A 14,007-nucleotide genomic window follows, 5' to 3' on the forward strand; every position below is an offset into this window, starting at 1 on the left:
TAGCACCAAACTGGGTTCAATCCGTGGTAACACATGAAGTTCGCAAGCTAGGAGAAGTGACTGCGGTTATCGCTATCTCTCAACTAGCGTGTGTTATGAAGATTGATTCATTAGACGCCCCTGATTCCGAATTCGAGTGTGGATATTATGGCTCGTAGGCCTAACATGGCTGAGCTTGGCTGGTGAAGGTACGTAAAGTTGGTTTGCTCAAAACTAAGCACAACTAATTCCTTGCTGCTTAAAGAATAACCTCTAAATTGTAATTAAACGCGAAAAAAGGAAAGTCAAAATTACTATTCCCATCATAATATGGTGCATTTTATTTAATTATTTCTAATAGCTTATCTTTGACGCCGTAGTGGTGCTGTCAGCGCAAGACGCTATCCGCAAGCGCGATGCCCTATTCTAATGCTCTTCACTCCTGCGTGCTACAACGCTAACAACCGCAAAGCTCTTTGGGGCTCCAAACTATTGGAGCCCGTATTCTAAAACTCTCTAATATAATAAGAATATGCAGCAACTGAAGCGTCCCGTGGCCCATTACTTTCCTAAAAAGAAGTAACAAAGTCGAACTTTTACCATGCGACACTTCGCTGCGCCGCAACAATGTCTTTTTTTTTTCTTTTGTGCATGGGGCGGGGGCATCGAAATGGAAAAAAAACGCAAAGGAAAGCATGCTGGCCACAATTGAATGCCTGCTTGGGCACATACTGTGGCTACCGAAGGAATATCAAAGAAAACGTGAGACGCTTGGTCCACGCAGAACCATACGCATAGTGTTCGGTATCCTACACCGGCGAGACAAGACTTTCCGCAGAGGTAGCGCTCAAGCGATCGCGTTGCAATACGTCGAGTCCCCACAGTGATGGCGGCAAGCGAACATTGCTTATTTTACTCGTGTGATATCCAGAAAGCATCCAAAACTCCGCCAAGTGAAAACCCACTCGGCCAGAGAAACACGAGAAAAACGCATGCGCTCTGGCTGGCTCTGGCCGCCCACGGGTAGCGAGGAGGAGGAGGAGGAATTAACGTTTATTGTGAGAAACAGCGAGAAAGTTCTTTCTTCGCCCTAGGTGTGCGGCTCTCTTAGTCCAGATAGCCGTTGGCTAATGCCGCCCCAGCCCGGGCCCGGTCCACCAGACCTCGCTGATCTTCCAGGCTCTGTGCCTTTAACATTGCCTCCCACGTTTCTTCGATCGCTCGTTGAGTCAGTGGCGTACGAACTATTTCGAGGGGGGGGGGGGGGGGCAAACGGCAAATCACACTGACTCAACGAGCGCCTCCTAGATAGCTGGCCCTTTGCACTTTGCTTTATGACTGCATGTTACTCAGGCCGGAATTTACAAGCCCGGCATGACGAAAGCGGTGACGTCAAAATCACCGCGACTTACTCGGGAGCGTCACCATTCGATTCTAAGGCAGTCGGGCAAGGTGGCATGACGCCTCGAATCGAAGTGCACCGGCCTTGTGCTAACTATACTCCGTTCCGTGCATAGCATCCAACACTTTGGAGGCTAGAGAGACTTCTTGCAGCGACTTCGTTCGCACTTGGACATAGTTTGATGTTCGTTGACCGCAATTGTGGGCAACTGTTTATATATATATATATATATATATATATATATATATATATATATATATGCTCAGTATTGAAGGAAACAAGTTTTAATTCTTAGAAACAAACACACTGTGGCGTACGGTAACTAATGCGTTGTTTTAGAACACTCTTATTTTTGTTGTTCTTTCCGCGTTTGTTATTAGCAACCCGTCGGGAAGAGCCTCACGGCATGCTCGAGCGCCCTTGACATCGCATGGTGGCCATGTTTAATATGCAACCGGTCCAAGAGGCGGTGACCGGACACGGTCTGGGCGAGACGCCTGTATTGGTTAACGAGATGCGCCTCGCGAAGTTCCCGATAGCTGTTCACCACCCCCAACGCGAGAAGACGCGCGTTGGAAGTGGAGATCGGGAGGTCGAGGGCTCTCGTGAGCATTTTGCGGAGTACAACCTCCAAGCAATCTGCGTCATGTTTCCGTAAGCGTAGGTATGGGGTCGAGTACAGTACTCTACTAGTTACGAAGGCATGTGCGAGCCGCACCGCATCTCAACGAGCTCGCTTGCCCGCAAGACGCTAATAACTCGAAGGACCGCTCACGGGCACTTCAGTGGACATTAATACTTTCGCATTCATAATTAATAAGTGGTTAGGTGTCCAGATTTTTTTACATTTGGCAAGCGCCAATAAATTTGTTTTTGACTGACCATTACGGGCTATTTTTTTCTGTTTTGCAAGATCGTAGATACTCTAAACTGAGAGTGAAGGACCTCGCTCGTGGGACTTGTTAGATAATGAGCATGCATTATTTCCAGTCACTCATGTTGCATTCATGCAACGAATGATTGATTGAGTGGCTGAGTTACGCATACTGCGGCTCACTGTGTCAAGGATGACGCAGTGCGCTGCAAGCATTTCAATTACCTTACTGTTGAACCTAATTAGTCCGAATTAGTGTTATTGGGCAAAAGTATTGCGATCTTAACTAATCTTAATTAGGCGTAAGCCATCTTAATGACCCTTAACCCTGATTAACCTTAATAGAATAATTGTTAATCAATTCAAAAATAGACTCGCTTAATCCTAAGCGCCTTTAATACTGATTAGGCTAATACACAAATAACTATTATTGCTTATTACGCTTCAATAATTCATTAGTCGTAATTATGCTTAATCAACACATTACAATTCTTATTAGTCTTTCGTTAACCTAAATCAACCATTCGTACCTCTTCAGTATACTCATTTTATATAGTCATAACCACAAATCTCAGTAACGTAGTTGTAAGGCATTCAACTACGTAAGGTATAGAATGTACAACAATGCAAGGTACAACAATGTATACAATACAACAATGTAAGGTATACATGGGTCCACCATGGGACCCCACGTATACCTATGGAACGCATGAAGTCAGGCTTTGCAGAGAGACGTATAGAATTCTGAGGGAACTAGCCCTAGAATGCTTACGCATTAAAACAGTGCTACTTCTGTCAGCGCTTCGGCGCACGCAGTTACCAGTGACAGCAATATTAAACTGTGTATTCATTGTGCGCTGGAGACGTCAAGTTGTGCACTTTGTATAAATAGATCCGTGGTGGGAGCGCCAACAGTTATTAACACAGCGTCCCCCTTTCCACTCTGTTTCCGATGGCGGCCGCCGCGTATCGCCCGTAGCAGTGTTCGAAGCTATCTGACAGGCGCTACTGTGTTACCGCTAATCTTGCTCCCGATATATATAAATCATATATATATATAATGTCCTCAGGCCGGATTCGATCACGCTACCTCCAACACAGAAGTCCGGTACTCTAATTAGGCCACATACGCATGTCGCAAGAGGCGGAATAAAACACCCCCCCTCCCCCCGTACAAGCCAGCGCGTTCAACGCATTGAACGCGCTGGCTCCCCCCGCACAAGCAAGCCAACGCATTGAACGCATCAAATGGCTCATTGAGCGATAAAGCCGGCGTCTGTAGCAGCGAAACGGCGCCTCAATTCCCATTGGCTGCGACGTCACGTCACGTGCGCGTCTCGACCGAGTAGGGTGAGCAAAAGGGAACACTTGCTGGCCGCTGGCGCGCCAGGCGTTGCGTGAGGGGAGAGGGCATCGTCGCGATGCCACGTCGGCCTCGTTCTCGGAAGCCTGCGTTATCCGCGCATTGCTTGTCTACGCAAGCGCTCGCCTGCGTTCAAACTTCGCGTCGGTAATCGCTATAAAGAAATTAATGCTTAAAGAACAGTGTAAATTCGAAAGGAAAAGCGCTGGCGGTAGGGAGTATCAAGCTACGATCCTACGCTCAAGAGCAGACTGTCTTAACCCCTGGGCTAAATCATCGCCTCCTAGATAGCGAGCCTGTGAACTCTGCTTTATGACATCTTGCTACACTCTAAAAACAGTTTGCACCCTTTGATGTGTATATTTGTCCCACAACTATAATCGTCATCTGCCTTGCTTGCGTTTCCTTTCTTGAAAACTCGGCGCTCGCTACTTTCCTGTCGAGAATGCTGCGACACACTGATAACGCGCAAGCCGTTCGTGACTGGGAAGTACCGGGCTCGCAGCGTTAAAGAAAGGAAACGCAGGCAAGACAGATGACGATTATCGTTGTGGGACAAATATACACCCCAAAGGGTGCAACTGTTTTTAGAGTGTACTTGGGCCGAAATTTACATGGCCAAGCCCGGCGTGACGAAGGCGGTGACGTCAAAATCACCCCGGCTTTCTCGCGAGCGTCTCCGTTAGATTCAATGGTAGTCGGGCAAGGTTTCATGGCGTCACGGACCGACGTGCACCGGTCTCGTGCTATCTAAGAAGTGTTGGCCAAGCGTCTCAACGCGCTCGCTTGCGCGCGAGTTCGGAACTCGAAGTACTACGCAGCGGCGTTCAATTGGACATTAAGTCTTTCGCATTCAGAACTCATAAGTGCTTAGGTGTCCTCGGATATTTGTGCGTAAGCATTTATATGGGCACTCTAGGCGAATTTTTGCCGCCGTCGTCGCCATCACCGTGAAATTCCCTAAAGTGCGACACTATCGCGTACGCGCGCCGTATGCTGTAGGTGTGAGCAACAGCCAGCAACAGCTTGCGAGGGTGAGCCAGAAGTATGGTGGCTTGACGCGACGGCGACTTTTCGCGTTCGCAAGGGAGGAAGGCACGGAGGGTACGCGCCGTCTTCTCACGGGCTCAATCAGGGGAGGGGAAATGTTAGGAGGGGGGCGGCAGGTTAGTGCGCATTCCCTCTTCTACGCCAGATGCGGCAGCTGCGCATGGCCACTCTGGGTTCGAAGGAGCCGGCCGGATACAGCTGATGGCTTTGTGCGCGCTGTGTTCTCGCCCGCCTAGTTAGCGTTGAAGCGAGGGGCCCCCGCTGCCTCTCTCCCTCACTCAAGCGTTCTGACAACGCGTGTCCGCGGTCATCGAGGTAGATTTGTTCGCTTGGCTGTGCGCGCGTGACACCGTGCTTCTTATTAATTCAGTTAGTAAGTGAATGTTTAAAGCTGTTTGTGCAGTTTATAAAACGACTAACCTTACTTCGCATAGCTATCTAAAAATGTTCTATCGCAATCAATGATTAGCCTGTCGGGCGAAACTGACTTTTTCCGAACGCCGACGGTTTGCCGTCGGTGTCATCTAATGTGCCATCGAGGTGCGACGTCTGGAACACGACTGGTGGCACTCTTCGTCACGCCAGCTTTGTGAGACGTTTCGCAGCTGCCAGGGCGCAGAAGGAGTTGTGTTGCGTGCTGCGCTGCGCCGAGATGTCGCACCGACGTGTACCTTGAACACCGTACGTACGTGCAACGCAAACCTTGTTACCGCCGCCAATGGGATCGCCCTTCTGGCGAAACTGCCACTTTGAAAGCGAATCTTTCTTTGCGTCTTGCTCCGACTTTCCCACTGCTGCTGTCGCTGTCTTGCACGCCGCTTTCCGAGGTAATTCAGAGCATGCATTAACATGGCAGGAGCGTGGCAGGGACGAAAGGCGTCGCAAGAAACTCCTTTGGATCGCGTCGGCACCTTACCCTCGAGGCGCTGTAATTATGTGTGACCTCCTGCAAAAGTATTGTAGAAACTGGCGCACTCACCTTTGCAATAACGTACAACAATCCAGAGGATATGTAGATAGAACGGTAGAGAGGAAGTAGGGATAGGAGGCACATATTGAGTAGGAGCAACTGCAACCACAAAACTAGCGAATACACTCCGTACTACTCTTCGCCCCCAGCTCCCATACATGAGGGGAGGGCGGGAGAGGGAAAACGTGACTTAATGCGGCAAGTAAATGCTACTTCTATAGACACAACAGCTGTTGCGGACAAACTTAATAAATTTTGTCCAAGGTACGGTACAGCACGTTTTTGTTATTTCTGAAAAATAAGCCCCGTGTAAATTTGTCAAGTGGACAACTGACGAGTAGCGTGCAGACACAACGCCACATTAAAGCACCGTAGCGTTTAGCCGACTCTACGGAAGCGGTCGCACGTCAAATAATAGCGTAATAGCGTATGACTGCTTTGTCGTTTGCAAACTACTAATTTGCGGCGATGTCGAGGAAAACCCAGGACCTAACCAGAAGGAACTGTACGAGCAACTACTTCAAGGTCAGACAGAAATCTGCAAGGAACTATTAGAAATAAGGACTGATTTTGCTAAACTGAAAGAACAGATGCACGACTTTAGGCGTACTGTTGAAAATATGGTGTCTGAGCGCTTAGTGCAGCATGAAAATACTGATCATTTGCAAGCCACATTGAAATCGTTTGAACACGTGATGTCTTTTCAAACTAAAAAGCTAACAGACCTCGAAGACCATAGCAGGTGCTCTAATTTAATTATTCATGGTATACCTGAGACCTCCGTAGATTCAGAAGAGGAACTAAAGCTCAAGGTTGTGAAAGGTATTTTTCACGACAAACTCTAGGTTATATGCGAATCTGTTGGGCGTATTCATCGACTTGGTAAGCAGGTGGGAAAGCGGCCTGTAATAGTACACCTGCAAGACTTCAAGGAAAAGAAACAAATACTGAAAAACGCAAGCAAACTGAAGGGCTCAAATATCTTTATTAAGAATGATTATTCTAAAATAACGTTAAGAAAGCGCAGTCTGCTCTGGAAGAGCGCAAAGGCCGAGATAGAACAAGGCAAAAGGATCAACCTGATACACGACAAACTAAAGATCGATAAGGATATGTATTTTTGGGACGAAGTGCAGAACAGGCGGGTGAAAATGACAAGCTACAAAAGCACCACCCCTCAACCGTCAAAACCTTGACGTAATGTGCATGCGCACGACAAGCAACTTCGTCTCTTAAATTTGAACGCCCGTAGTATTATGAATAAAACGGGGCCCCTTGAAGTTTTGCTGCTACAGTACGATCCTCACATTACCGTAATAACTGAGACGTGGTTACATGAACAAGTGAATGATGACGACATTTTCCCGTCTTCGTATACGATTTTTCGTAAGGACAGGCAATCAAGGGGAGGTGGTGTGGCCGTTCTGATCCAACAGAAATTTGACGCTGTCTTGCTGGAGGACGTACCGGAACTTGAATGTATCTGCATCAAAGTAACCTTGTGGGGCCACTCATTCATCCTATACGCATTATATAGACCGCCTGACTCACCTCTTGAATACTTACTAAAATTAAAGGTACATATGTCTAAATACCAGTACAACAAAGTTCTTTTGATTGGCGATTTTAATCTGCCTGGAATAGACTGGGAACGTTTGGTACCTTTTCAACCAATACCAATCATGCATATACTGTGTTTGACATAATGCTCGCACATAATCTGGTACAATTAGTTCATGAACCAACGCATTATCAAGGCGCCTCTAAATCTGTTTTAGATTTGGTGTTTATTCCTCCTGATTTCGGAACATCCACCGTTGTAATTGATCAAGGGCTGTCTGATCCCTGCCTTGTCTCAGTTTCTATTCCCCTGGTGCCGCTTTCGCAGACTGCAAACCCGTCCTTTCATTATGTGAAAGACTATACACGTGCCCGTGATGCACGCATTATCGACCACCTAGAAACTTGTCTAACAGATTTTGTTAATACGGATGTTTGCAGTTTCTGGGACCAATTTAAGCGCATATGCTTCTACTGCATTGAAAACTTTATACCGTTTAAACGTAAGAAGGTGCATAAACATACACCATGGATGACGAGAAGCATCATTCACCTCAAGCGTAAAGCAAGAAGATTAAAGAAAAAGCATGCTGATCCCCAACTTATATCCGACACTCTAAATAAACTTGCACGTGCGGTGCTTACTTCTAAAGACTACTACTTCAATACGTCACTCCCAAACTTCATAAAAAATTATCCAAAGAAGTTTTGTAACTATATCAGCGAAAAAAAGAAACCCATATCACAGGTTCTTGTCGATGGTTCATTGGTATCTGATCAGACCGCCATTGCTCAACACTTCAATGACTATTTCCATAGTGTATTTTCTGCCGATACTGATTCTCTACCCACCAGAAACATGGACCATGCTGTAAATGTAAACTTCATTTCTTATCCTGGTGTCCTTGCTATGTTGCTTGACTCTAAGACTAAAACTTCTTGTGGTCCTGACAATATACCGAAGATATTTCTTCGTCGCTTTGCCGAGCCTGTTGCTAAATACTTAGTTGTTATTTTTCGTGTCTCTTTGCTATCAGCTGAATTGCCAGATGACTGGAAGTCAGCCCGAGTTGTCCCTATATTCAAGAAAGGCGACCGTCTATTAGTACAAAATTACGCCCGATCTCCTTAACATCTTCGTGTTGTAAACTTATCGAACACGTAATAGATCACAAATTACACGAATTCTCAGAAGAAAACTCAGTTTTATCAAATCATCAACATGGATTTCGAAAAGGATTTTCTACCACAACACAATGGGTTACTATAGCTCACACCTCTGCAGCTTGTCTAGACACGAACAGTCAAATATGTAATATTCCTAGATTACAGCAAAGCATTCGATACAGTCCCACACGATAAACTAATTACTAAGCTTCGGATGATTGGCATACCAGAATTATTCATTTCCTGGATTTCAGCCTATCTATACAACCGCAACCAATACGTTCACGTGGGAGAACAAGTCTCTGGCTGCCTTCCGGTAACTTCTGGCGTTCCGCAGGGGAGCGTACTTGGCCCTCTTCTTTTTTTACTACATATTAATGATATTGTCAATGTCATTAACACTCCAGTTCAGATTCGTCTATTTGCTGATGACTGTGTTTTGTTTAGAGAAGTTACCTGCATTACTGACCAATGTCACCTTAACTCTAACTTGGACAATCTGTTGAAATAGTGTGAGCAATGGGGAATGCTTCTTAATGCAACTAAGTGTGTCTATCTCCCCATAACGCGCAAAAAAGTCCCCTTAGACTACACTTGCAATTTAGCTGCAGCACCTTTACTGAAAGTAACCTGCTATAAATATTTAGGCTTAACATTAACGAGTGACTTATCATGGACCTTGCACATAAATACCATCTGCTCTGCCGCTTTCCGGAAACTATGCCTTCTGCGCCACAAACTCAAGTCTGCTCCGTCTAGTGTTAAACTACTCTCTTACTTTTCCTTAATTAGGCTAAAACTTGAGTATGCCTCCATAGTTTGGGACCCTAGCACAAAAATTAACATTAAGATCCTAGAAAGAATTCAAAGAAAAGCAGTACAATTTATTTACAGTAAATTTAAGGCTACTGACTCCCCCACTGCATTACTAACCGATAACGGCATTGAACTACTACAAGTTCGAAGAAAGAAAAGTCGGCTAGAGTTTCTTTCAAACCTAATTATTCATAGGATTACCTTAGACACCGCAAAATACGTATCCCCCTTGACAAGCAGACCTACTCGGCACCACTACCCTCATTCTCTAACACCTATTTTTGCAAGGACTGACACTTTCCGGTACTCTTTTTTTCCACGAACAATAGATGACTGGAATAAACTAACTGAAGCATACCCCCAGCGCCCGTGAGCTGTATATAAATTGTGTAAATCTTGTTATTTCATGTATTATTATAGTTGTATTGTAATCAAGTTAAAATTTTTCTTAATCGTCTACCTTACGACCAAACAATTTGTGTGAAAAACGTGTTACACACTTATTTCATCTTGTTCTTCTGTGTATATCATCTTTGTTTTTTGCTCACCCTGCTTGGACTTCTTGTCCCCAGTATTGTATAAATAAATAAAATAAGCACTTCGGTCCCCGCTGCGGTAGCATTGCGGCTATGATCTTGCGCGAGGTCACGGGCTCGATCTCGACCGCTGCAGCCGCAGTTCGGCGGGAACGAAATACAAAAGAGCTCGTGAAATTAGATTTAGGTGCTCGTTAAAGAACCCCAGGGGTTCAGCGCTTGTCCTTGTCGCCTTTTTCGTGTTCTTTGCGTCATACTTCATCCGGAGCCCGCTACAATGACGTGGCTCATAATCCAATTGTGGTTCTGTCGCGTGCAGCTCCACAATTCAACTAAAGTTTAACTCTTCTGTCAAGATGCGATGTGCCGTATGAGGCAATGACAATGCTAACCTTATCGGAAATTATGAATAATGGCGCACAACAACGCCTCAAGCAAACATATGTCTCGATGCGTGCTACGCAAGTAGCAGTGATACACGCACGGTAACGTGTAGCATCTACTCACCACCCTGGTATATTGTACTAAACGCTGAAGAAATTAAATACTCCCGGTCGACATCAACGCCAATTTTGATCAGTCAAAGCTAACAGCACAGAAAGCTTCGTTTACATCGATTCCCAGAGTGCGTGTAATTTACATGATATTTTCTACTTGTAGACATGTAAATGTAGCCTGCTAAGCTTACAAACAAGTGCAAATGAATGTCGATCTCAAGCTTTTCTAAGACGCGAAGTTCGCTTTGCAATAACGCGAGCATGACATATTAAAAGGATATGTTTGGAATTGGTATTTAGTGGTACCTGTTGCTTGCTTAGCAGGTCACGTGCGAATGATTATCGGCAAGTGAAAAAGCTGCAAGCTATAAACGTGGAATTCGACGCATGTGGTGCACATTTCGTGTGTTACTGTCCTTTTCGGTGTCGTTGAGCCTTCGAAAAACACGACGTGGCCTGCAATAAACGCATAGAAAAGCGTGGAAACGTTCTTTTGTGCCCAGGCTGTCCTTCCCATATAGTTTACAAGCATTACCTTAACCGCCATCTTGCTTGGAAAGCAAAATAATCTGCAGTGTTTTGGGTTCCGTAGTGTCACCGCGAAGCAGCTTTCTTTTTTTTTTTTTGCCCGCTTCAACTGGAACGAAACTTGAGTTGTCCGCTGTCCACTTAGCTCTTTAATATTTGGCCGTTTGTTTCGGCGACCATTGGAACTCAGCCTGTAAATACGTCCGCATGGACCACCAAAACACGTGACCGGAATCGCTGGTATCTAGGACGACAAGCGATTGCTATCGCTGTGAGCTCACCTTGGCGGGCACTGGAGGCTTGAAGCGCAGCTCTCCCACGGGTGGCTCCGCGTACGGGATGCCTCGGTACTCCTCGATGGTTGTCCCCAGGACCTGAACCTTGCGTCCGCCCACCGGGCCCAGCTTGGTGGGACGCTCCACATCGTACGCCAAGGAGGAGAAGAGCGTCCTCAGGATGAGGCCCAGCACGACGGGCCCATTCATGACTCCTATTATACGAAAGCAGCAGAAGGTATATATAAATATATATACACACACGGGACACTATGACTTCCAAGCGACACTAAAAAAAAAAAATTCGCCCGAAATTTATTGCGATAACAAATTATTAGACATCTAGACGAAGTAAGGTTAGTAGTTTTACGGCCGTATAAGTTGCAGTAAAACATTCGCTTACTAGCTAAATTAACAAGCATGGTGTCTAAAGATGAAGGGATCGCACTCGATGAGCCCGGGTACTCGCCATCAGAGCGCTGACGTGACGAAGAGAGGCGGCTGCGGCGGAGTGAACGCTACATGCTGCCTCCAACTGCAACGCACCACTTGAGTGTACGCGAGCTCTAACACAAGGCGCCCGCACGGTAAGTATACCTGGTAGCGAAGCTTCCGTAGAAGCCCATATGTTCAAAACATGGCTGTTTACGGCGGTTCCTGGGGCCTGGCGCCACCTGTGTGACGAGGGAACACTTCCAGCGGAACAAAAATTAATGTGACGCCATGTCCGCACAAAACGTAAGTGACATCATCTTTGTGCTCAAAGGGGTCCAAGCAGTGACGTAGCAACGGGAGGGGAGGGCCGTGGGCCCTGGGTGCCAGGTGTGTGTGGGGGGGAGGTATCATACATCTGAAGACCTACCATCTTTCCGCCGGCTTGACTGGGCGTAAATGGTAAAGAATGCGCTGGTAACCAGCAGCACGAGCTCATGTATCAGATGTGTAGTGCGGCAGAATTGTCGGCTGCAGCTTTATCAACATCCTGCGTAATAATTGCACGAATGTACGGGCCGAAAATTTTAATTCGCCAAGTGTTTGCTAAACTACTCGCCTTAGCGGAACGTTTCATGTGCGGTGCGCTCATGTCCCACCATGGTTTGTGTGTCGTCAGTTTGCAAACAGTGTCACATTTATCAGTTTTGTATTGTTTGTATTAGTTTTGTATCAGTTTCGCGGTGTTGAATAAAAATACTGTCTCCTAGTCATGGCTAACCGTCTCTTGTTTCATTTTGTCAGGTGTCAGGCGTCATTTTGTTGTTGTGACGGTGGCGTCCGACAGGACGGGGTATTGAGCCCTATTCTCTTTAACCTAACAATGGATGGCCTTGCTGAAATATTAACCAAGACAATTCACCTATCAATGTACGCTGATGATATTTGTCTTTGGTCTCTAGCGGTGGCTCGTCTTCAAGTGCGCGCAAGAATTCAGCGGGCAGCCCACCCGGACCAGTTCGTATATCTTCGCAAACAGGGCCTTAGCGTGTCCGTCGAAAAATTCGCGTTAACCGCGTTCACGCGAAAACCCATGGCACCGTACCCTGTTTTTCTCAATGGCCAGGACATCAAATACCAGAAGTCTCACGCTTCTTAAGTGTGATTATTGACAGGGACCTGTCGTGGAGCTCCACCTGAAGCGGAGACAACTAATTTCGATAGTGCATACAACGAGGTTCCTGTGCGTAAAAACTTGGCGCACGTCGGCACGGTCCATGATGCAACTGTACAGAGCGCAGTTTCTGGTCTTTTTAAACGGTACAGCTTGCCGGTTTTGGCGAACACATGCAAAACAAACATTCGTACCCTCGAAAGTTTTCAAGGCCAGCCTCTGTGGACATGTCTTGGACTACCACGATGCACCTCGACACACGCAACAATAATGGTTTCTAGAGACTATTTGGTTCCAACATATATAACGATTTACAACCAAAGAGCACACATTCGACATCTATGTCGCGTACCCAGTCACTATATTGCTGCTTTGCCGGTACAAAGACCTCAAACCACATTTTCCAAAGTTGTTGCGACACATCAAGCCTACCTTCCGTCCGGCTTTACGCCAGCAGCAAGACCAGTGTTACCTCTCTCGTGCCTACGACAGTCACAAGTGCGCCTCACGATTCCAGGAATTACGAATAAGACCCGTCACACAACAGTGACTCTACGTCAGTTTACACTGTCATTATTGAACGAGGGATGTGAACAAAAAACGCACATTTACACCGCTATCGATCTGTCTCAGCCACCAGCTCCACAGGTACGGTTATCTTTCCGGCCTTACAAGTAACAATTGCGTTCAAAGCGTCCCATATAACGAACTCTATGACAATGAAACTTGCTGTTCTACATGCTGCTGTTAATTACACCGCACAAGCCAAACCTCGAAAGTGGCTGGTTTGTTCTCACTCCAAGGCAGCCCTTCAGAGTCTGCAGTCAACCTTACGACGCAAGACCCATGGACAACTGGTGTTTGAGACCAGAGAGTTTCTCCATCAAGCCCTCACAAACGGACATGAGATCAGCTTCCAATGGCTTCCGGGGCACTGTGGCATCGTCGGAAATGACCTTGCTGATGATGCCGCCCGGTCAGTCCATAAAGAAACCCTGACACTTCCTATACCCTTATCAAGGACAGACGCTAGCGAGGGGTCGTTCACTTGCTCAAACCGAGACTGAAACTTTGTGGAACACCCCGATTATCTCCAACTACTGTCTCCCCCGGCTGGATCCTACATTGAAGCTGCAGATTCCATCGAACTCCTCCCGCCGTGATGCAACTTTACTGTACCGCATCACGTCAGGGGTGGCTTTTACGAAAGCTTACTCATTCCTTACTGGAATGACCGACGCACCCATTTGTGACTCGTTCAAGTATGAAGAGGCGGTCGAGCACGTGTTGCGTTTTTGTAATCTCTATGAGATCGAACGCGACGTTCTTCGGAGGGTGTTAAACCGATTAGATAGCAGACCATTTTCAGAGACTAAGATTCTCG

At 46.4% G+C, this 14,007-nt stretch overlaps 1 protein-coding gene across 1 annotated transcript in view; it reads right to left on the reverse strand.

The window, feature by feature from the left end:
• Positions 1-14,007, reverse strand: part of LOC142567730 (acetylcholinesterase-like) — a 153,787-nt gene that overhangs the window by 110,180 nt on the left and 29,600 nt on the right. Inside the window, exon 2 of the mRNA XM_075677904.1 lies at positions 11,024-11,232. Within this exon, the coding sequence (XP_075534019.1) occupies positions 11,024-11,227 (204 nt within the window). The 5' untranslated portion in view covers positions 11,228-11,232. The remainder of the gene's footprint in view (positions 1-11,023; positions 11,233-14,007) is intronic.

This window comes from Dermacentor variabilis, unplaced genomic scaffold, assembly GCF_050947875.1.
Source record: "Dermacentor variabilis isolate Ectoservices unplaced genomic scaffold, ASM5094787v1 scaffold_14, whole genome shotgun sequence".
In the NCBI taxonomy this organism is placed as follows: Eukaryota; Metazoa; Arthropoda; class Arachnida; order Ixodida; family Ixodidae; genus Dermacentor; species Dermacentor variabilis.